Consider the following 23,285-nt stretch of genomic DNA (forward strand, 5'->3'; position numbering starts at 1 on the left):
AAATTGTTTTAGTTTGCGAGTAGACTGAACTCCCAATTTGCAAACAGAAACACTGGTTTCCGTGACACAAATTCACTGTGCACATTTCGAAACAAAAAATGTGTTTCTTGTATCTAAAACGTAGTCTTTTTCGTTGACAAACACATTTCATTATTCCTAGCAAACTATATGATGTCAGTCGTTAATTCGATTGATATTTGTCATTTCAATAATCTTAATTTTCGCTCCACAACGACGCCATTTGCATACGAAATATCAAACACATTTTATGAAACCGATTTGAATTGGAAGATTGGGAAACAACAGCCAATTATAGCTGTTTTAAAAATGCTTAGGCAGAATCTACCAGTGTAAAATGCGGAGAGATTTCGCGGGCCGCGGATATATTAAGCATATGTTCATTTTTGTGACCCCCGGGGCAGGGTCAAATTTGACCCAAGGGACATAATTTTAACAAACTAAGTAGAGAACTATTAGATGTCACTACATACCGAATTCGGTAGCCCTAGGCCCTACGGTTATGGACAATAGATTTTTAAAGTTGGCACTAAGTAGGCTTTAAATAAGCATTTGTTCAATTTTGTGACCCCCGGGGCAGGGTCAAATTTGACCCCAGGGGCATAATTTGAAGAAATTTGGTAGAGGACTATCAGATGTCTCTACATACCCAATTTGATAGCCCTAGGCCCAATGGTTATGGAAGGGAGATTTTGAAAGTTTTCACAAAATAGGCCTTATATAAGCAAATTTTCAATTTTGTGACCCCCGGGAAGGGGTCAAATTTGACCCAAGGGGCATAATTTGAACAAATTTGAAAGAGGTTCACCCAAGGAACATTCCTGAGAAATATAATCAGAAATGGACCAGTACTGTAGGAGAAGACGATGTTTAAAGAAAAAGTTAACGCACGGACGCACGACGGACACAGGACCATGACATAAGCCCCGCTGGCGTCTGGCCAGTGGAGCTAATAATAAATTTCTTAAAATGTATCTTGTGTACTCTATTCTATTGGTAGTGTGTGGTTTAATTAAATGGTATATCATGTATCTTAGCTTATATAATATCTACATGTTGCCAATTTCATATGTTATTAATCAATTTTACACAATTAGAGATTTTTCAGTTTTATTGAAAAAGTACATGTCATATAATGTTGAATAAAATCAAAGCAAGGCCGGAAAGAATGAAATCTATAAAATAGAAGGAGAAAAGAAACAGCTTTAACTCGTTAACGAAGGTAAGATTTACCTTATTTGTTCTTGAGCTGAAAGCAAGTGAGGGACTGAGAGAGAGAGCTCATTTTCAGCCTCCACAGTGGCTTTTATACTGTTTTAAACAATAGATCCCATGAGAATTTCGTGTATTAGAAGTAAAACAGAGGCCCTGCCTTAACTTCTTAACTTAAGAAATTAAAAGACATGATAACAATTTTACACCAAAATCGTAACACAAATTTTAGCAAGTGTTCCGCTGTCGGAGACATATGCCCCCCAAACACCTTGACCTTTGACCTAGTGACCTGAAAATCAATAGGGGTCATCTGCCAGTCATGATCAATGCACCTATGAAGTTTCATGATCCTAGGCCTAAGAGTTCTTGAGTTGCCATCTAGAAACCATTTGGTGGACGGACCGACTGACAGACCAACGGACCGACACGTGCAAAACAATATACCCCCTCTTCTTCAAAGGTGGGCATAATAAATGTATGGGCCTCCAATTGTTGACCCAAATAGACTGGTAGTAAGGATAGAAAAGGCAGATTGGACACAAGATAAGTATGAATAAGACTATTGTCAAGCAATATAAGTCCCCTACCGGCTCCACCATTGTCAGAAATTCCACCATTTTCAGATTATTATTTTTTTATTTTTTGCCATAGCAACCAGAATTTGTGACATAGTAACAAAATGAAATGACGTGCATAATGTCCATATTGCCATCCGTCCATGTTTCAAGTTGTATGAAAAAATATGAAGAACTTTGAAAGTTATTGCAGGATCCAGAAAACCACCATTTTCAGCAGTATTTCTAGTCTATTTGTTGCCATAGCAACCAGAATTCTTGATGTAGGAACAAAATGAAATGACGTGCATAATGTCCATATTGCCATCTATCTATGTTTCAAGTTTCATGAAAAAAATTTTTGAACTTTTTAAGTAATCGCAGGATCCAGAAAACCGCCATTTTCAGCAGTATTTCTAGTGTATTTGTTGCCATAGCAATCAGAATTCTTGACTTAGGAACATATGGAAATGACGTGCATAATGTCCATATATCCATCTGTCCATGTTTGAAGTCGCATGAAAAAATATGAAGAACTTTGAAAGTTATCGCAGGATCCAGAAAACCGCCATTTTCAGCAGTATTTCTAGTCTATTTGTTGCCATAGCAACCAGAATTCTTGACGTAAGAACAGAATGAAATGATGTGCATAATGTCCATATTGCCATCTATCCATATTTCAAGATTCATGAAAAAATATGAAGAACTTTTTAAGTTATCGCAGGATCAAGAAAAAACACCATTTTCAGCAGTATTTCTAGTCTATTTGTTGGCATAGCAACCAGAATTTTTGACGTATGAACAAAATGAAATGACGTGCATCATGTCCATATTGCCATCTATCCATGTTTCAAGTTTCATGAAAAAATATTAAGAACTTTTTAAGTTACCGCAGGATCCAGAAAAAAACACCATTTTCAGCAGTATTTCTAGTGTATTTGTTGCCATAGCAACCAGAATTTTTGATGTAGGAACAAAATGAAATGACGTGCATAATGTCCATATTGCCATCTATCCATATTTCAAGTTTCATGAAAAAATGTTAAGAAATTTTAAAGTTATCGCAGGATCCAGAAAAGTGTGACGGACGTACGGACGAAGACAAAACCGCAAGTCCCCTCTGGTGAAACCGGCAGGGGACTTATAATAAACCAAATGCTCTAGAAGTATATCAATAAATCATTCCTGCTTCCCTAGGGTGTGAACCGAGGATCTCTAGAATCAGAAGCTTATGCACTACCACTACATCATGCAATATTTTGAATTGAGCAGTTAATTTATACATGTTCTTGTTAAATTATCAATTATATTTCATTTTTTTAATAACTTCATAAGTTTTTAGTTCCAGACATTAATTTTTCTATTATTGTTGATTTTTTTTAGATAATAATTTATTGTTATTTGCCAAAAACATATAACAGTCCCTTAATAATTGTTGAAATGGATGGAATGGGTATAAGACCTTCTACAAGATTCATACCTTGAGGTTGCCTTCAGTCCTCATTGAGGAGTCCAGGTATCTGCCCAGTGTGAAGATCTGCTTCCTGTCATAGTCCAGGCACATCTTGTGACATGACCTTGCACTGGGACCACCCTGGAATACATGGACAACAAGTGAATACATGACATCTTTCTGTCATAGTCCAGGCATATCTTGTGACATGACCGTGCACTGGGACCACCTTGGAATACATGGACAACAAGTGAATACATGACACCTTCATGTCATAGTCCAGACACATCTTGTTACATTACCTTGCGCTGGGACCTCCCTGGAATACATGGACAACAAGTGAATACATGACACCTTCATATCATAGTCCAGACACATCTTGTGACATGACCTTGCGCTGGGACCTCCCTGGAATAAATGGACAACAAGTGAATACATGACATCTTCCTGTCATAGTCCAGGCACATCTTGTGACATGACCTTGCACTAGGACCACCCTGGAATACATGGACAACAAGTGAATACATGACATCTTCCTGCCATAGTCCAGGCACATCTTGTGACATGACCTTGCACTAGGACCACCCTGGAATACATGGACAACAAGTGAATACATGACATCTTCCTGCCATAGTCCAGGCACATCTTGTGACATGACCTTGCACTAGGACCACCCTGGAATACATGGACAACAAGTGAATACATGACATCTTCCTGTCATAGTCCAGACACATCTTGTAACATGACCTTGCACTGGGACCACCATGGAATACATGGACAACAAGTGAATACATGACATCTTCCTGTCATAGTCCAGGCACATCTTGTGACATGACCTTGCACTAGGACCACCCTGGAATACATGGACAACAAGTGAATACATGACATCTTCCTGCCATAGTCCAGGCACATCTTGTGACATGACCTTGCGCTGGGACCACCCTGGAATACATGGAAAACAAGTGAATACATGACATCTTCCTGTCATAGTCCAGACACATCTTGTGACATGACCATGCACTGGGACCTCCCTGGAATACATGGACAACAAGTGAATATATGACATCTTCCTGTCATAGTCCAGACACATCTTGTGACATGACCTTGCACTGGGACCACCCTGGAATACATGGACAACAAGTGAATACATGACATCTTCCTGTCATAGTCCAGGCACATCTTGTGACATGACCTTGCACTGGGACCACCTTGGAATACATTGACAACAAGTGAATGCATGACATCTTCCTGTCATAGTCCAGACACATCTTGTGACATGATCTTGCACTGGGACCACCATGGAATACATGGACAACAAGTGAATACATGACATCTTCCTGTCATAGTCCAAACACATCTTGTGACATGACCTTGCAGTGGGACCTCCCTGGAATACATGGACACCAAGTGAATACATGACATCTTCTGTCATAGTCCAGGCACATCTTGTGACATGACCTTGCACTGGGACCTCCCTGGAATAAATGGACAACAAGTGAATACATGACATCTTCCTGTCATAGTCCAGGCACATCTTGTGACATGACCTTGCACTGGGACCACCATGAAATACATGGACAACAAGTGAATACATGACATCTTCCTGTCATAGTTCAGCCACATCTTGTGACATGACCTTGCACTGGGACCACCCTGGAATACATGGACAACAAGTGAATACATGACATCTGCCTGTCATAGTCCAGGCACATCTTGTGACATGACCGTGCACTGGGACCACCCTGGAATACATGGACAACAAGTGAATACATGACATCTTCATGTCATAGTCCAGACACATCTTGTGACATGACCTTGCGCTGGGACCACCCTGGAATACATGGACAACAAGTGAATACATGACATCTTCCTGTCATAGTCCAGGCACATCTTGTGACATGACCTTGCACTGGGAGCACCCCGGGCAACAAATGAATACATAACATACGTGCATGGCTCTTTTAAAACAAGAGCACCACCTTGCGGGTGCAGACCCCTCATCTATTTTTCTTTTTAAAGGTGAAGGGACCTATCTAAATTTCAATCACAAAGGAGGGAGGGGTGGAGTGGAGAGGGGTGTATAGTGTGGGTGTGTGGTCATTAATTACATTATCTTCCAAAAAATGCACAAAAAAATAAAAAAAATTTGGGGGGGGGGGGGGGGACGGTATTTCAAAAATAAAATATTTGTGTTTTTTAACCAAGTTTCAACATTTTATTTTTTTTGGGGGGGGGGGGTGGGGGTTGGGGGGGGATATTGTGAGGGTGTGGTGGTCAATTATAAGATGATCTTTATAAAAAAAAATTGGAGGGGGGGGGGAGGATTAGGGGGGGGGGGGGGGCGTGGGGAATGGTTTGGGTGGAGTCTATTGTGGTATGTCAGGTAAGAGTTGTTTTGTCTGTATTAATTAAATCTAATCATAAAGGTCAAGGTAAAATTCAACTTGCCAGGAACAGTACCCTCATGATAGCATGAAAGTATTTGAAGTTTGAAAGCAATAGCCTTGATCCTTTAGAAGTAAAGTGGATCTAAACACAAAATTTAACCATATGTTTAAAGTTACTAAGTCAAAAAAGGGCCATAATTCCGTAAAAATGACAACCAGAGTTATGCAGCTTGTCCTTTACTGTCCCCTGATAGTTTGCAGGTGTTCCAAGTATGAAAGCAATATCTATGATACTTTAGTAAGTATACCAAGTTTGAATGCAATAGCATTGATACTTTATGAGAAAAGTGGACCTAAATGCAAAACTTAACCGGATGCCGACGCCAAGGTGATGACAATAGCTCTTTTTTTTTTTCCAAAAAATATATGAGCTAAAAAGGCTTTAATGCATGTGCATAAAGTGTTGTCAAACATTAACCTATGCAGTCTGCTCATGCTTATTTGGGACAACGTTTTCTGTCTGGACTAGTTTTTCTATGAGAGAAGGCTTTCTTTGAACGAAAAATAAAAGCGGATAAGCCTCAGCTGACTGCACTGTCTAATCTGGCACAATGCTTTATGCAAATGCATGAAGCCTCGTTTTCCCGACCTGAGGCTCATAAATAAAGTGCAATTAATAAGCAGAAACCATGATTAGGCATAAGCCGTGTGCTGGTATATGTAAATTGGACTTGTTCAGAATATCTTATTGTCCATACATAGGCTTACATATACATTCTCCCAATACAATAAGAGTAAACTGTTAACATCAATGATAGGAAATCCCTTAATAAAAAAACAACGTGCTTTTGGATAAATATTGACTAAATTTCCCTTTTGGGAATTTTTGGGATGGCAATCTGGAATTTTGTAGTTTTTCCATGGTTGAGAAAGCGCCTTTGACAGGCACTTTATAAAAAACAAAAATAAAATCGCAACGGACTCACCTCCTCAGCAGAGTTCCTACAGAGACACGTCCACTGTTTGGAGGGCACGTGGTACGCCCAAAGGTCCGCTAGGTCCTGATTTCCGTCCCATCCTCCGTACAGGTACAGTGTCTCAGAGTGGACGTCTAGCGCCATCTGGTGACCACCCCGCATGCCCGGACGGCCGTCCAAAGAATCTGAATCTGCATAAAAGATTAATCAACAAATGTGAAAAAGAGATTTTCCACTTTTTTTTCCTTCCAAATTTCAGTCATGTAAAGAGTCAAATAAAAGGCAGATAATTCCCCTCCTAGAACTTCTCCTGCCCAAGTGGTCAACCGGTAGTTCATGTGCATACTTTGTTATCTTGCACTTTGAATAAGACACTTGCATATTTCCAATCATTTATAAATAAGTATTATTAACAGATCATTATACTATAATTTCCAATCATTTATAGATAAGTATTATTAACAGATCATTACACTATAATATCAAGTGTTAAGAGGTTAAACAACTTAAAACAAGAGGGCCATGATGGCCCTGAATCGCTCACCTGACTCATTAAGATCAGATGAAAACTATGACCTCTATTGTCTACACAATGTTTTTCTATGATTTGACCCAGTGACCTAGTTCCTGACTCTAGATGACCCAAATACAATCCCAATCCAGATTTCATCAAGATAAACATTCTGACCACAGTTCATAAATATTGGATGAAAACTGTGACCTCTATTGTCAACACAAGGTTTTTCTATTTATTTGACCTAGATTTTTACCCCAGATGACCCAAATACAATCCCACCCAGATTTCATCAAGAATCCTGACCAAATTTCATAAAGGTTGGATGATAACTGTGATCTCTAATGTCTACACAAGGTTTTTCTATTATTTGACCTAGTGACCTAGTTTTTGACCCCAGATGACCCAAATAAAATCCCAACCCAGATTTCATCAAGATAAACATTCTGACCAAATTTCATAAAGATTGGATGAAAACTGTGACCTCTATTGTCTACAGAAGGTTGTTCTATTATTTTACCTAGTGACCTTGTTTTTGACCCCAGATGACCCAAATACAATCCCAAACCGAATTTCATCAAGATAAACATTTTGACCAAATTTCATCAAGATTGGATGCAAACTGTGACCTTTACTGTCTACACAAACAAATTGTTGACGAACGGACGCACGGACACACGCAGGCACGCACAACGGACGCCGGACCTCACACGATCACATAAGCTCACCGTGTCACTTCATGACAGGTGACCTAAAAATATGTGTCGGAGATAAACATGAACAGTTGTGGTTAAAATCCCATAGAAACAAGGGCTGTTTGTAAAACTTGCATGCCCCCCTATTTGGGCTATAAGTTGTAGTAGCAGCCATTGTGTGAATACGTTTTTTGTCACTGTGAATGGTGGTGGTGGTGGTGGTGGTAGTAGTAGTAGTAGTAGTAGTAGTAGAAGTAGTAGTAGTAGTAGTAGTAGCAGTAGTAGTAGTAGTAGTAGTAATAGTAGTTGTAGTAGTAGTAGTAGTAGTAGTAGTAGTAGTAGTAGAAGTAGTAGAAGTAGTAGTAGTAGAAGTAGTAGTAGTAGTAGTAGTAGTAGTAGTAGTAGTAGTAGTAGAAGTAGTAGTAGTAGAAGTAGTAGTAGTAGTAGTAGTAGTAGTAGTAGTAGTGGTAGTAGTAGTAGTAGTAGTAGTAGTAGTGGTAAAAGTAGTAGAAGTAATGGCAGTAGTAGTAGAAGTAGTAATAGTAGATGTGGTGGTGGTGGTGGTGGTGGTGGTAGTAGTAGTAGTACTAGAAGTACTAGTAGTAGTATTAGAAGTAGTAGTAGTAGTAGTAGTAGTAGTAGTAGTAGTAGTAGTAGTAGTAGTAGTAGTAGTAGTGGTAGTAGTAGTAGAAGTAGTAGTAGTAGTAGTAGTAGTAGTAGTAGTAGAAGTAGTAGTAGTAGTAGTAGTAGTAGTAGTAGTAGTAGTAGTAGTAGTAGTAGTAGTAGTAGAAGTAGTAGTAGTAGTAGTAGTAGTAGTAGTAGTAGTAGTAGTAGTAGCAGTAGCAGTAGCAGAAGCAGTAGCAGCATTTACAAGACCAATACTTAAGAATGATCAAATGGGAAAAGGTAACCTAGCACTGGCAGTAAATATGGGGCTCATTTACAGGTCAGATTTGGAATCTCTGCTGTAAAATGAGATTTTGAATGAATTAAAGGGAGGCAAATCTGTAATAAAAAGAACATGCATAAACCGTAGTTGTTTCCCTTGTTTGAACCATGCTAAATCCTTACAAGTTTGGAAAGAATTGGATGAAAAATTTGGACTTTATTGCATAAACACCATTTTCTCAATTCAAGGGGAGGTAATTCTGTACTTCATGGACCAATAATGCTCATTTTTTGTACGGTTCCTGTCCTCATTGATATAAAGACACTGTGCAAATTTGGAAAGGATCGGACAAAAAATGTGGAAGATTTTCGAAAGTTTTCACAAAATAGGCAAAAATGAATTAACATGCAAAGTTCAACGAGCTCCTGCGGCCATGTTTTTTGACGAATCAAATTTCTTTGAACAACTTTTTCAGGGGAGCCTTCAAAGGTCATCCCTGTGAAATTTTTTGAAAATCTGATGAGCGGTTTCTGACAAGAAGATTTTTTAAGGTTTTTACCATATATGGTCATGGCTGGCCATCTTGGTTATGTGATCAAATTTTTTTAAACAATTCTTTTGTCCCATGACCTAGGGATGCTCCACATGAAATTTAGTTGAAATTGGCTCAATGGTTTAGTAGAAGAAGATGTTTACAAATTGTTTACAGACAAACAGACGGACGGACGGACGCCGGACGCTGAGTGATCACAATAGCTCACCCCGAGCTATCGCTCAGGTGAGCTAACAAAAGGGAACATAAATTCTGTGTGTACCTTTTCCAAGATCATGCAGTAATGTTTGTGATTTAAGATTAATAATTTAATTCATATGGCCAGTGATAGGCTTGAATTCACAAAACCCAGATTAACAGTCCTGTACCAGATACACTGAGCTTACCCGCCTTTATACATCATAAATATGAGTCATTCTCTGTGAAAAAGGGTTTTAATGTGCAGTCCGCAAGGCTAATCAGGGACGACACTTTCTGCTTTTATGATATATTTCGTTTCAAGAAAGTCTCTTCTTAGCACAAATCAAGTTTAGGCGGAAAGTGTCGTCCCTGATTAGCCTAAGCAGACTGAACAGGCTAATCTGGGACGACACTTTACACACATGCATTAAACCACCTTTTCACAGAGTGCGGCTCATATTCAAAACAATCCTTTTCTTTCTTTGTTATTGAACAAATGCCCAAATTGCAAAATATTCATTAATACGTAAAACATCACATACTGTTAATTATGTTCAACCAGATAATAGTTTAACATTTATTCTTAAAACATGCCCTTCTTCAAGAACACATTTGTACTACTGGTAACTATTTTAAAATATCTTATAAATTCATCTGAATGAAACGATTTGAGCAAAGAAAGAAATTTGAACAAAGGTTATGAAACCATTCAATCCACTTTCACTGAAGGGTCCAATGGGCATCCACTTGGGCTTGTAGTCCTGGTCACTGATGTATTCATCAAACATCCCCTCTACAACAGAAACACAGCACACCTGGACCCAATTACTCAAATACTCTTAAGTGTGCCTATTTATTTTATTTGTACACAATTCACAGCGGCGAGACATACATGTGCCTATATCCAAACATATCTTTACTTTATGAAATCATAACGCACTTAACTTGAATTTTTTGTCTAACCACTCATGCAATCAATTTATTTCTTAAATGATGTATTGTTTCCTTTAGTTAAGTATATGTGCATACATGAAATTACTTAAATGTTTATATCATCCAGCTAACATGATCAAATTCTTATTACAAACAAAATAAACACAATGTCAAGAGGGATTCAAAAAAGGCATAAGAAAAACTACCAACGCCCTCAAGAGCCATGTTTTTTAATGAACCAGACCATTCTTCAAGCTTGGCAAAGATATTATTCTAACAAACATAATGCTCTGAGCAATTTCATTATGGCTAAGCTATTATCAATGGGTTAACAATGTGACATTAAAAGTGTCACAAACTTTAATATTGAATTTGACCAGGTGACAAAGTTTTTTACAGAATTAGACCAACTTTCAATCTCAGCAGAGATACTATTGTGCAAAATGTATCACAAGTATCATGGAGACTGGGCAATAAATGTAGCCTCTAAAGTTTTCTTACATAAAATGCTGGCAACGCAGGTTGGATAACTGAAGGAAGCAGACAGATAACAGACAAATGGTGATCACAAAATCTCGCAAGGAACACATTGTGCTCAGATCATTTAATAATAAATTCATCTAATAAAATAATAAAAGACCTAAATAAGCCTTCAAAACATCATACCTTCACAGGCTTTTGTTATCAGGTCTTCACAGGCTTCGTAGTTTCCCTTCCTAACCAGCAGATTGTGCAGCTCAGTAAGAATTGGGTGCTCCAGGTCGACACGGGTTCGTTTCTGCAAAGCTTCATATGCCTCGTCATACTGGCGCTGACGAAAATGCTTCAGGCACAATCTAATGGTCTCCTTCTCGCGATACTAAAACATAGACAAGAAAAATTCATCAATATAATAATCTGACACCTAAACAAATCCTTATAAAAGTTATTTTTATGTGGTGAATGTTAAATTCTTATTACAAAATTCTGTGATGTACCATATAAACAAAACAACCCAAATGCATTTAACTAGTATTTGCAAAATAAATTTAACAACCACCTCAAGGTACGTTCATGGCTTTTGAAATATCTTTACACTGAGAGGATTTCAGACTATAAGACTTTATCAGATATTTCTACTTTTCTTGTAAATCATCAAGGTACAGAAATAGATCCTGTACAGTCACTGCCAAAGGTCACAAGGTGTACATTATCGATTCAAAAGGTATATTTCATTATCACTTCATTATCCAACGTAAGTAAAATGCCTGTCAGTTGACCTTGTTCAGGAATACTGACAAGCCACCTGCTTATTATTGCAATGAATTGATCAGATATCTGTTAAAGTTTCCATACATGAAATTAAAATGACATGGAGAAAATTAGACATCTCATGGATTAATTGTGTCTTGTTCTGAGAAAACTGGGCTTAATTCATGTGCGCAAAGTGTCGTCCCAGATTAGCCTGTGCAGTCCGCACAGGCTTATCAGGGACGACACGTTCCGCTTTAATGGTATTTTTAGTTTCAAGGAAGTCCCTCCTTACCGAAAATAAAGTTTAGGCGGAAAGGGTCGTACCTGATTAGCCTGTGCGGACTGCATTATGCCCAGTTTTCACAGAACAAGACACATATTGTTAGGGCATAATATTGCTTGCCTAATTTACCCTTGTTGAGGAGCATCGAGTGTTGAAGCCAATGTGTCTCATGAGGAGCAGAGAGTGTTGAAGCCAATGTGTCTCATGAGGAGAAGAGAGTGTTGAAGCCAATGTGTCTCATGAGGAGCAGAGAGTGTTGAAGCCAATGTGTCTCATGAGGAGCATAGAGTGTTGAAGCCAATGTGTCTCATGAGGAGCAGAGAGTGTTGAAGCCAATGTGTCACATGAGGAGCATCGAGTGTTGAAGCCAATGTGTCTCATGAGGAGCAGAGAGTGTTGAAGCCAATGTGTCTCATGAGGAGCAGAGAGTGTTGAAGCCAATGTGTCTCATGAGGAGCATAGAGTGTTGAAGCCAATGAGGAGCATAGAGTGTTGGAGCCAATGTGTCTCAGACGATACAATGGTTGAGGAGCATAGAGTGTTGAAGCCAATGTGTCTCAGACCATACATAGAGTGTTGAAGCCAATGTGTCTCAGACGATACAATGGTTGAGGAGCATAGAGTGTTGAAGCCAATGTGTCTCAGACCATACATAGAGTGTTGGAGCCAATGTGTCTCAGACGATACAATGGTTGAGGAGCATAGAGTGTTGAAGCCAATGTGTCTCAGACCATACATAGAGTGTTGAAGCCAATGTGTCTCAGACCATACATAGAGTGTTGAAGCCAATGTGTCTCAGACCATACATAGAGTGTTGAAGTCAATGTGTCTCATGAAGAGCATAGAGTGTTGAAGCCAATGTGTCTCAGACCATACATAGAGTGTTGAAGCCAATGTGTCTCATGAAGAGCATAGAGTGTTGAAGCCAATGTGTCTCAGACCATACATAGAGTGTTGAAGCCAATGTGTCATATGAGTAGCATAGAGTGTTGAAGCCAATGTGTCTCAGACCATACATAGAGTGTTGAAGCCAATGTGTCTCAGACCATACATAGAGTGTTGAAGCCAATGTGTCTCATGAGGAGCATAGAGTGTTGAAGCCAATGTGTCTCATGAGGAGCAGAGAGTGTTGAAGCCAATGTGTCACATGAGGAGCATAGAGTGTTGAAGCCAATGTGTCTCATGAGGAGCATAGAGTGTTGAAGCCAATGTGTCTCATGAGGAGCAGAGAGTGTTGAAGCCAATGTGTCTCATGAGGAGCAGAGAGTGTTGAAGCCAATGTGTCTCATGAGGAGCATAGAGTGTTGAAGCCAATGTGTCTCATGAGGAGCATAGAGTGTTGAAGCCAATGTGTCTCAGACCATACATAGAGTGTTGAAGCCAATGTGTCTCATGAAGAGCATAGAGTGTTGAAGCCAATGTGTCTCATGAGGAGCAGAGAGTGTTGAAGCCAATGTGTCTCATGAGGAGCAGAGAGTGTTGAAGCCAATGTGTCTCATGAGGAGCAGAGAGTGTTGAAGCCAATGTGTCTCATGAGGAGCAGAGAGTGTTGAAGCCAATGTGTCTCATGAGGAGCATAGAGTGTTGAAGCCAATGAGGAGCATAGAGTGTTGAAGCCAATGTGTCTCAGACGATACAATGGTTGAGGAGCATAGAGTGTTGAAGCCAATGTGTCTCAGACCATACATAGAGTGTTGAAGCCAATGTGTCTAATGAGGAGCATAGAGTGTTGAAGCCAATGTGTCTCAGACCATACATAGAGTGTTGAAGCCAATGTGTCTCATGAGGAGCATAGAGTGTTGAAGCCAATGTGTCTCATGAGGAGCATAGAGTGTTGAAGCCAATGAGGAGCATAGAGTGTTGAAGCCAATGTGTCTCAGACGATACATAGAGTGTTGAAGCCAATGTGTCTCATGAGGAGCATAGAGTGTTGAAGTCAATGTGTCTCATGAGGAGCATAGAGTGTTGAAGCCAATGAGGAGCATAGAGTGTTGAAGCCAATGTGTCTCAGACGATACAATGGTTGAGGAGCATAGAGTGTTGAAGCCAATGTGTCTCAGACCATACATAGAGTGTTGAAGCCAATGAGGAGCATAGAGTGTTGAAGCCAATGTGTCTCAGACGATACAATGGTTGAGGAGCATAGAGTGTTGAAGCCAATGTGTCTCAGACCATACATAGAGTGTTGAAGCCAATGTGTCTCAGACCATACATAGAGTGTTGAAGCCAATGTGTCTCATGAAGAGCATAGAGTGTTGAAGCCAATGTGTCTCAGACCATACATAGAGTGTTGAAGCCAATGTGTCATATGAGTAGCATAGAGTGTTGAAGCCAATGTGTCTCAGACCATACATCGAGTGTTGAAGCCAATGTGTCTCATGAGGAGCATAGAGTGTTGAAGCCAATGTGTCTCATGAGGAGCAGAGAGTGTTGAAGCCAATGTGTCTCATGAGGAGCAGAGAGTGTTGAAGCCAATGTGTCTCATGAGGAGCATAGAGTGTTTAAGCCAATGAGGAGCATAGAGTGTTGAAGCCAATGTGTCTCAGACGATACAATGGTTGAGGAGCATAGAGTGTTGAAGCCAATGTGTCTCAGACCATACATAGAGTGTTGAAGCCAATGTGTCACATGAGGAGCATCGAGTGTTGAAGCCAATGTGTCACATGAGGAGCATCGAGTGTTGAAGCCAATGTGTCTCATGAGGAGCATAGAGTGTTGAAGCCAATGTGTCTCAGACCATACATAGAGTGTTGAAGCCAATGTGTCTCATGAGGAGCAGAGAGTGTTGAAGCCAATGTGTCTCATGAGGAGCATAGAGTGTTGAAGCCAATGTGTCTCATGAGGAGCAGAGAGTGTTGAAGCCAATGTGTCTCATGAGGAGCATAGAGTGTTGAAGCCAATGTGTCTCATGAGGAGCATAGAGTGTTGAAGCCAATGAGGAGCATAGAGTGTTGAAACCAATGTGTCTCAGACGATACAATGGTTGAGGAGCATAGAGTGTTGAAGCCAATGTGTCTCATGAGGAGCATAGAGTGTTGAAGCCAATGTGTCTCAGACGATACAATGGTTGAGGAGCATAGAGTGTTGAAGCCAATGTGTCTCATGAGGAGCATAGAGTGTTGAAGCCAATGTGTCTCATGAGGAGCATAGAGTGTTGAAGCCAATGTGTCTCATGAGGAGCATAGAGTGTTGAAGTCAATGTGTCTCATGAGGAGCATAGAGTGTTGAAGCCAATGTGTCTCAGACGATACAATGGTTGAGGAGCATAGAGTGTTGAAGTCAATGTGTCTCATGAGGAGCATAGAGTGTTGAAGTCAATGTGTCTCATGAGGAGCATAGAGTGTTGAAGCCAATGTGTCTCATGAGGAGCATAGAGTGTTGAAGCCAATGTGTCTCATGAGGAGCATAGAGTGTTGAAGCCAATGAGGAGCATAGAGTGTTGGAGCCAATGTGTCTCAGACGATACAATGGTTGAGGAGCATAGAGTGTTGAAGCCAATGTGTCTCAGACCATACATAGAGTGTTGAAGTCAATGTGTCTCATGAGGAGCATAGAGTGTTGAAGCCAATGTGTCTCAGACGATACAATGGTTGAGGAGCATAGAGTGTTGAAGCCAATGTGTCTCATGAGGAGCATAGAGTGTTGAAGCCAATGTGTCTCATGAGGAGCATAGAGTGTTGAAGCCAATGAGGAGCATAGAGTGTTGGAGCCAATGTGTCTCAGACGATACAATGGTTGAGGAGCATAGAGTGTTGAAGCCAATGTGTCTCAGACCATACATAGAGTGTTGAAGCCAATGTGTCTCAGACCATACATAGAGTGTTGAAGTCAATGTGTCTAATGAGGAGCATAGAGTGTTGAAGCCAATGTGTCTCAGACGATACAAGTTCTGGTTATCCCTTACGTAATACTGTCCCTAATTCAAGGTTACTGGCTACTGAAACAAATGAGGCTTAAAAGCCATAATTTGTTCTCAACAACCCGACAAACCAGGCAAAGTCTGTTTAATTTCACAGGTCAATTGTATTGTTTTTCAACCCTCAAGCAGACTTTAACCAATACTGGCTCGATACAAATCTTCAAAATAATACCAAGAGAAGTTGTTATCATACCAGAAAGGATTGACAGAGTCATACCGTGTTGAACCAATTCATGCAGGGCTGTACCACCTCCCACTCATCGACTCCATTCAGCTGCACATGCCAAATACTGAAGTTGAAACTGGAGCCCCAGGTCTGCAGGGGAACTGTTGGGCAGATATAGACAATAAAACACAATAATCCATCAGTTTCATTTATCTTCAAGTTCTATTTGTATGGAATATGCCCATTCAATTATGTAGACTTAAAGCCACAAAAATACTCAAAATCAGTGAAAATTTCGTAAATATTTCATACCATTAAGTTAACCCATCAAAAGTCAGTGTTCCTTATAGCAATAGCCAAAATTTCAAGGCTAGATGTGATCTGGTAACATGGATTTTACAAGATACACAATGCTCTTTTTTATTTTTTGTGTGACAATATATTTGATGTGAATCCCACGACAAATTGCGAACATTTAGCAAGATTGGCTTTGGTCAGCTCATGAAAACTAGGTTGTGCTTCAGAGGCTACCCAAAGCAAATCTCGCGTTTGTGCATAAATGTTCCTATGCCCAGAGCTTGTAACTTCCTCATAAATCCATGGCAGAGAATGAAACTTGAACATGATCTGTAAGTCATGTAGGTAGAATCACACACCAAAAAACCGGTCCATAACTGCAAGCATTCAGGAAAAAAAGTCTGTAAAACTGTCATTCAAGAGAAAATTTCTAAGTCCAAGGCTCTTAACTTAACCAAAAGTCCATGGACCGGAATGAAGTTCATCTGTAAGTCATGCAGGTAGACTCACATAGAAAAAATCAGGTTTTATCCGGAAGCATTTAGGAGAAAAAACTCCACAAAGGATACTGGACTGAAATTTAAAGACTTATGTTTAGAGGAAATAAAAATTATTGTTCAACTCAAGAATTTTTTTAAATCCATAAAAAAGCTTACTGGCAAGAACAAAACATACCTATTTTAATGAATCGACATGGAAAATAATGGCCGTCTATTTCATTCTTTAAGTTGAATGTCTCTGGAACATGGTCATTCTTCAAACCGCTGGAATAACCAAATGTAAATGTGATCATTGGTAAGTACCGGTAACAGCAAGTACAGTATAATAAACAGAGTCATAATGTCAGGTGCGTGATTTAAGAATCACCTCAGGGGAGGTAAATGTCGTACCTCCCTTATCAAGTACAACTTAACTCTTCATTTAATATGGATCCAGCAAAGTAAATAACTATTTGTTAAATAAGTCTGTGATTGAACAGAAGAAAATCAACTGAATGGAGAAAAAAATCACATCCCTGTCATAAAACTTTTGATTAAATTATTTCAACAATGGCTTCTATGAAGTAAAGATAGTCAAACAGAAGATGATACTGAAAGAATAAACATACTTATCAACCAATTATGATTGATTGTAAAACAACATTTAACAAGCCTTGTTTAAAATGTTTTAAATAACAAACGGTTACCTTTCCAACACCTCGATCATCAGATCATCTGACAACCCACAAAATACTTTGAATTTCTTTAGGTTACAGACATGGGTCTTTTCATACTTTCCAAATGTTATGGAACCCACTATTGCTGGTTGCTCAAGTTTCAAGACCAGAAACTGAAAGGAAAGAAATCAATTGATAGTTTTAGCCTGTATTGAAACAATCATATGCAATTAATAGACTCATTCCAGGCAATTTATTATGAATCTAGAGTGTCTCTTTTATCATCTAATTTATTTAGGCATAATTTTGAATGTTGAAAGGCAATCTGATCATAATGGCAATCATTCAGAGGGTGAATTTTGTTTGTGAAAACCAATTTAAGAATCCCCCCCCCCCCCCAAGTATGACTCAATTAAGTCGACAAACAGTCAAACCATTTAAGTATAATTGTAATCTTTGTTTATGAAGGATAAACATAGTCTCACAAAGTACATATTATCAGAGAGGACAAGAGCGTATCAACAAGTTTATACAATGAACACTTTATGTGCAGCTAAAATATGTCATTAAACACAGCAAGAGGAATGCCCCTTTTTTTTTTTGCAGATAACAACTGTTTTCTAAATCTGCTTAGTTTAGTGTCTACTGTCTAAATTTGTACAACAGGTTTAATGAGGCATACACATGTCTATTGTGATATGCTTGATCACGCAAACTCAATACCAGTGAATAAACTAATAGTAATACATGTTTATATCTCAAGTATTTAAGCTGAAATGTCAACGATACATGTATCTCAAGAAGTTGGTCTGAATTGCTGACAAAATATTGTGTATTTGGACTGAATTTTAAATGATATCTCAAGAAATTGGGCTGAATTACCAACATAATCTCAAGTAGTTGGGCAGGATTGTCAACAATAACTCATGTATTTGATATTAATTGAAGGGTATCATATAAAGTATCTCCATTGCAAACATTATCATAAATATTATAGCTAGATTGCCAATCATAGCTTTAATTAAGTATTTTGGCCTAATAGACTACACTATCTGAAGTATTTGGGCTGAATGGCCATCAATATTCCTGGTATTTGGACTGCAATGCCAATGATATCTCAAGTATTTGGGCTCAGTTTCCGCAAATAGCTCTGCTGACCTGTGGAGGATGGTTGGAGTCAGAAGACCACCTGGATGACTGGTCTGAAGGCTTGTCCAGATAGATATTTCTGCAATGGTTAACAGTTAGTGTTATGTCATGTATGTTTATGCATTTTTTCTGAACTTCAGTCCAGTATTGAAATTGTAAACTGCTGATATAACAAATGACAGTTAGAAATTCACATCATCTGACCCCTGGAAAAAAGGGCTTTTTTGTTTCTATTTCGGGAAAACCACACAATTATTGATATTTATTAAATTTGCATTGTGAAAGACTTCATTTTGGGGACAAATTTAATTGTAAAAAGAACCTTTGGGAAAAAATACTGTATGTAGTTATTACTTTCATATGCATTAACCGATAAAGGAATCATGTATTTGTCTGAATAGTCACTATAATGCCATGTTTTTTTTGTTCAAATTTGGGGCTGTGGGATAATGAGGACCCATTTCAAATGGAACAAAGTCAGGGACAAAACACCCTTTTCTGGGAAGGGGCCTCAGCCTTTTTTAGGGGAATATAGCACGATTTTTTCTTATTTGGGGAAAATAATAATGAAACATAATATTCCAAAAATATCCACATGACTGAAAATCTTTTTAGTCGTAATAGCCTTTAAATGTAATATATTTATAGCTTTTGAATTCGGCTTGTTCTGTAATTCGCAGATTGGTCATGAACGACAAAATTACGTCATGCTTATTTGATCAATACCATATGCATACACCTCTAGGAGAATAATACAGGAGGTAATGAAAGGCATATTCAACCAATACGAATACCCCCTTCCCCTAGGAGTCTTTTTACGGCTCTGGGTTTTTCCAGCCTAATAGAAGGCTCAACAAGTAAACAAGTTTGACTTTCATACAAAGTTTAGATATTACTTTGGTGAGGAATTTTTACAGTATAATTGGGGACAATTTTGGTCAAATTAGGGGAAAAAAAGGTTACTTCGGTTGGGGAAGCGGTTAAAAGTAATGTTTTTCTTTCAAAACAAATCTCAACATTTAGTTCATCTCCCATCAAGTTCAATAAGTTTAACATTAGTACATATACTATTGAAAAACAATTTATTTTCAATTGTAAAGTTTTATTTAGCAAAATGAACAACAACACTTATTTCCCAATTTTAGTAAAATAATTTTTCCCACTACAAAGTGACCTGACCCCATCCCAAAAATGGTGAGAAAAAAACACTGCTTTGTACACGAATCTATCCTTTTAACAACAATACTGATCTTTTTGTAATAAATAATTTGATGTGATTTTTTTAACATTTGAGAAAGGCGCCCAAGGCCTTTTTGCGATTGGGTAAGATTGCGTCCTTTTGTTTAAAATTTGGAACTTGGTATTTTTTTTTTGCTGACAAAGTATGTTAAGATTAAGAATAAAAGTGTTTTCAATCTTATAACATGGCCCTTGCTACACTAAGGGGGATTGGGGCCGGGGCCCTTAAAGGGGGGAATTTCGCATCATTTTGGGTAAATAGGGGAATTTTAGAAGATCTTTTCACCAACCATTCAGCACTTAAAATTGCTATATTTGAATGTAATTTACATAAATATACATTTAATCAAAGGTTAATAGCACAATACCAGCTAGCAACTAAGGTATAAAAGTAAAAAAAACTTTTTTTTTTAGGGGGGAATTTTAATCTGAAATAGGGGAAAAAAGTTTAATATTTTAATGGGGGTATGGGACCGAATTTCGGCCCCAAAACGGCCAAATGAGGGCCCTGTATAATTATTAAGTTTCAATTTATATTGCTGGGCAGGAAAATGAACGTAATGTTGAATTTGTTTGGAAACCTTCCATTGGGAATTTTAGTCATTTGGGGAAAATATATACAATTTGAGTTTGGGATCGGGGCAGACTTTTGAACCCAATTACACACAAGAGGGCCATGATGGCCCTGAATCGCTCACCTGACTAACCTTGCTACATCAACTTAAATTCTATCAGACCCATATACAATCCAAAGCCAGATTTCATTAATTAATACATTGACAAAGTTTCATTAAGACATGATGAAAACTGTGACCTCTTTCATCTACACAAGGTTTTACTAGAATTGGCCCGGTGACCTAATTTTTCACCCCAGATGACCCATATAGGGTCCAAAATCAGATATTATCATGATAAACATCTGACCATATTTCATTTAGAGTTTCGTTTGATTATATTCCGTGAAGTTTTTTATGCGGGCAATTTCGTCTTTTTTTGTTGTGAATGTAACGTAACGTTATTTGCCGCGCCGCGCTTTAGTGTAGTACATCCTTGACGTCACGTTATATTTGTTGTTGTTTATATATGTCATTGATTATATTTGAATCAGAAGTAAAAGGAAGAACCTGAACACACAACGCTTTGTACCTTTATTATCCCATACGATCGCGATATTTTTATTGATATTCTTTATGGAATAATGTCCACGACTTTTTTCCAATTCTGCAATTTTGCACTTAGCTAAGTTGATGTTCTTGTTTAGTTTATTTAAATTCTTGATTTGCTTAGCACACAAATACCTTGTCATTTTATAACATTTTGTATTGTCCGAATCATCATCACACTTGAAATTTGTTTGACAAGACACTGACTGTTTTTTTTCTTGATTTAGGGATGTTTCAGATCAACAACTACTACTAGGCGGCAGGGGAGTAGGCCATGAAATTTCAATCACAGTTTGGCACACAGTCAATTCAACGTTTTCATTGGAAACATTACTGCATGTTTTGGCAGGCACAATTTATTCAAAATGTTTACTGTCTGTGAATTCTTGTTTCAACAATTCTGGCAGAGTTTTTGCACATTTTTTTTTTTTTATGTTGCAGTTTCTTTTCGTTTTCAGACAGACGCAGTTAATAGTAACTGCATTTTCCTTACAGTTTACTCAAGGGGCCTTTTCACAGATGTTAGCATGTTTTGAAGTTTGTCATTAAATGTTTTATATTGATAAATGTAAACATTTCATCTAAAAAGCTCCAGTAAAAAATCAAGAATAAAATTAAAAAATTGAAAAAAAGGTAACCCACAGCAAGACTCGAACCACTGACCACCGGAGTACTGGAGTAAAAAGTCTGCGCATTAGACCACTCGGCCATCCTTCTTACCACAATGAAAGAAGAATTTTATACTTCATATAAGCGATCCTCGTAGTTTCACAAAATATAGCGACAACAACAGAACTCTCCAAATTATTCAATCGTTTCGCGTTTCGACGCTTTATAATTTTCAGGTTTTTAAATCGTCAAAAGATGCATATAAAGGCTATTTTAGAGCATGGTAAATGTTCAGTATAACTGTTTTCTCACAAATATCATAACTAAAACAAAAATTTGCAAATCTGAAACAACTTTTTTCAATTTAATTTGTCAATTTAACAACGCGTGAAAAGGCCCCTTAATGCTTCATCCAAGAAAGCCAACAAACCGACAAGTTCACTGCTGTGAATATTTTTATTCTTTGCAATCTGCCATATTTCTAAAACTGCTCCATTAGTGAGTGTAAGTTTCTGTTAGTTGTCAGGTTTGCTGCGCAGAATTGAATCTGTGATGCCCAGTGCTTGACAGTAAGGTCCAGGGTAGTTCTGGGTCCCCATCATTACAACTAAAATTGAAAAGATAAACAAATCACACACACTATTCAGCTTTTTGTGCAATAAATAACGTAAACGTAATTGTGTTTGCTTGTTAACAGTAAGAAACATTTTTCCTATTTTTGGTACGAAAGTAATCGCAAATAATTTGAAATATTGGTTTTACATCGGAACATCGTTATTATCTACTTCATTAGCGGAAACAAATAGACGTAATAATTTAATGACTAGTTTTTACGAAAATTACTTAAAATATGTTTGACTGATTGTTTTTCTATATTCCGTTCGACTGCAAACATTGAACGACTACGACTAGTAGTACGAGCCGAAAAATGGCTTGGTGACGAATGCACTTTCGTTTTTCTTGAAGACTATTTATAATAAATATGTACAGATTTATTGATATTAAATGAAATAATTCAATTGTTTATTTACTTACCCATCAATTTTTATTTAAACATAACGCTTAAACAATCCAATAATCAAACGTAAAGCTTGTTTCTGATTGTAAACTATGCAATGCGACTGTAAACAAAATGGCGGCTAAGCTTGACCTTCGACTCGACTGGAATTTTCAACAAAGGCGCGTTTTCAAAGACAAATACGACGCGCTAAAAATCGTTTGCGAATATTATTTTTGGTATCAAAATAAAGTTTAGAATGTCTAGTTTATAAATGTAATATTTCGAAATACTGACAAGATTTTCGGCAATTTACGATTAACTTTGGGACGTATTTTCTCGGCGTAGGAAGGTCATACTGTAATTTTACAAACACCTGCATAAAGCTCATTCATTGGTCTATAAAAATAGCCTGTAAACAACAATGTGTAACTGATTCCACTATGTCGCAAACTGAATGAAAACAGATGCCTTTCACAGCACGATTGCACAAAGTGTGATAAACAGCCGTACTTAACAAAATGCACAGAAGCCAATTAAGTAATAGGCTATATAATATGGTAATCAATCAGTATCAAATTGATGTTTATACCATTTGAAAGGTAATTTTATTTCCTATTTAAATAACTTTGAATGATAATCATATTTTTAAAAACAAATTTGTAAGACCGATTTTAGGTGAAGTCGTGTCAATGATTATTGGTTT

The 23,285-nt window shown here is 38.0% G+C and overlaps 1 protein-coding gene across 3 annotated transcripts in view; it reads right to left on the reverse strand.

Moving 5' to 3' along the window:
* LOC127882461 (muskelin-like) overlaps positions 1-23,285 on the reverse strand; it is a 57,558-nt gene that overhangs the window by 23,880 nt on the left and 10,393 nt on the right. For all 3 annotated transcript variants that reach the window (XM_052431105.1, XM_052431106.1, XM_052431103.1), the window contains 8 exons: positions 18,581-18,650; positions 17,453-17,595; positions 16,942-17,030; positions 16,021-16,130; positions 11,035-11,227; positions 10,142-10,228; positions 6,614-6,795; positions 3,268-3,381 (listed from right to left, as the gene is read on the reverse strand). In XM_052431105.1, coding sequence (XP_052287065.1) covers positions 3,268-3,381; positions 6,614-6,795; positions 10,142-10,228; positions 11,035-11,227; positions 16,021-16,130; positions 16,942-17,030; positions 17,453-17,595; positions 18,581-18,650 — 988 coding nt within the window. The remainder of the gene's footprint in view (positions 1-3,267; positions 3,382-6,613; positions 6,796-10,141; positions 10,229-11,034; positions 11,228-16,020; positions 16,131-16,941; positions 17,031-17,452; positions 17,596-18,580; positions 18,651-23,285) is intronic.

Source organism: Dreissena polymorpha, chromosome 5 (assembly GCF_020536995.1).
Source record: "Dreissena polymorpha isolate Duluth1 chromosome 5, UMN_Dpol_1.0, whole genome shotgun sequence".
NCBI classification, from domain to species: domain Eukaryota; kingdom Metazoa; phylum Mollusca; class Bivalvia; order Myida; family Dreissenidae; genus Dreissena; species Dreissena polymorpha.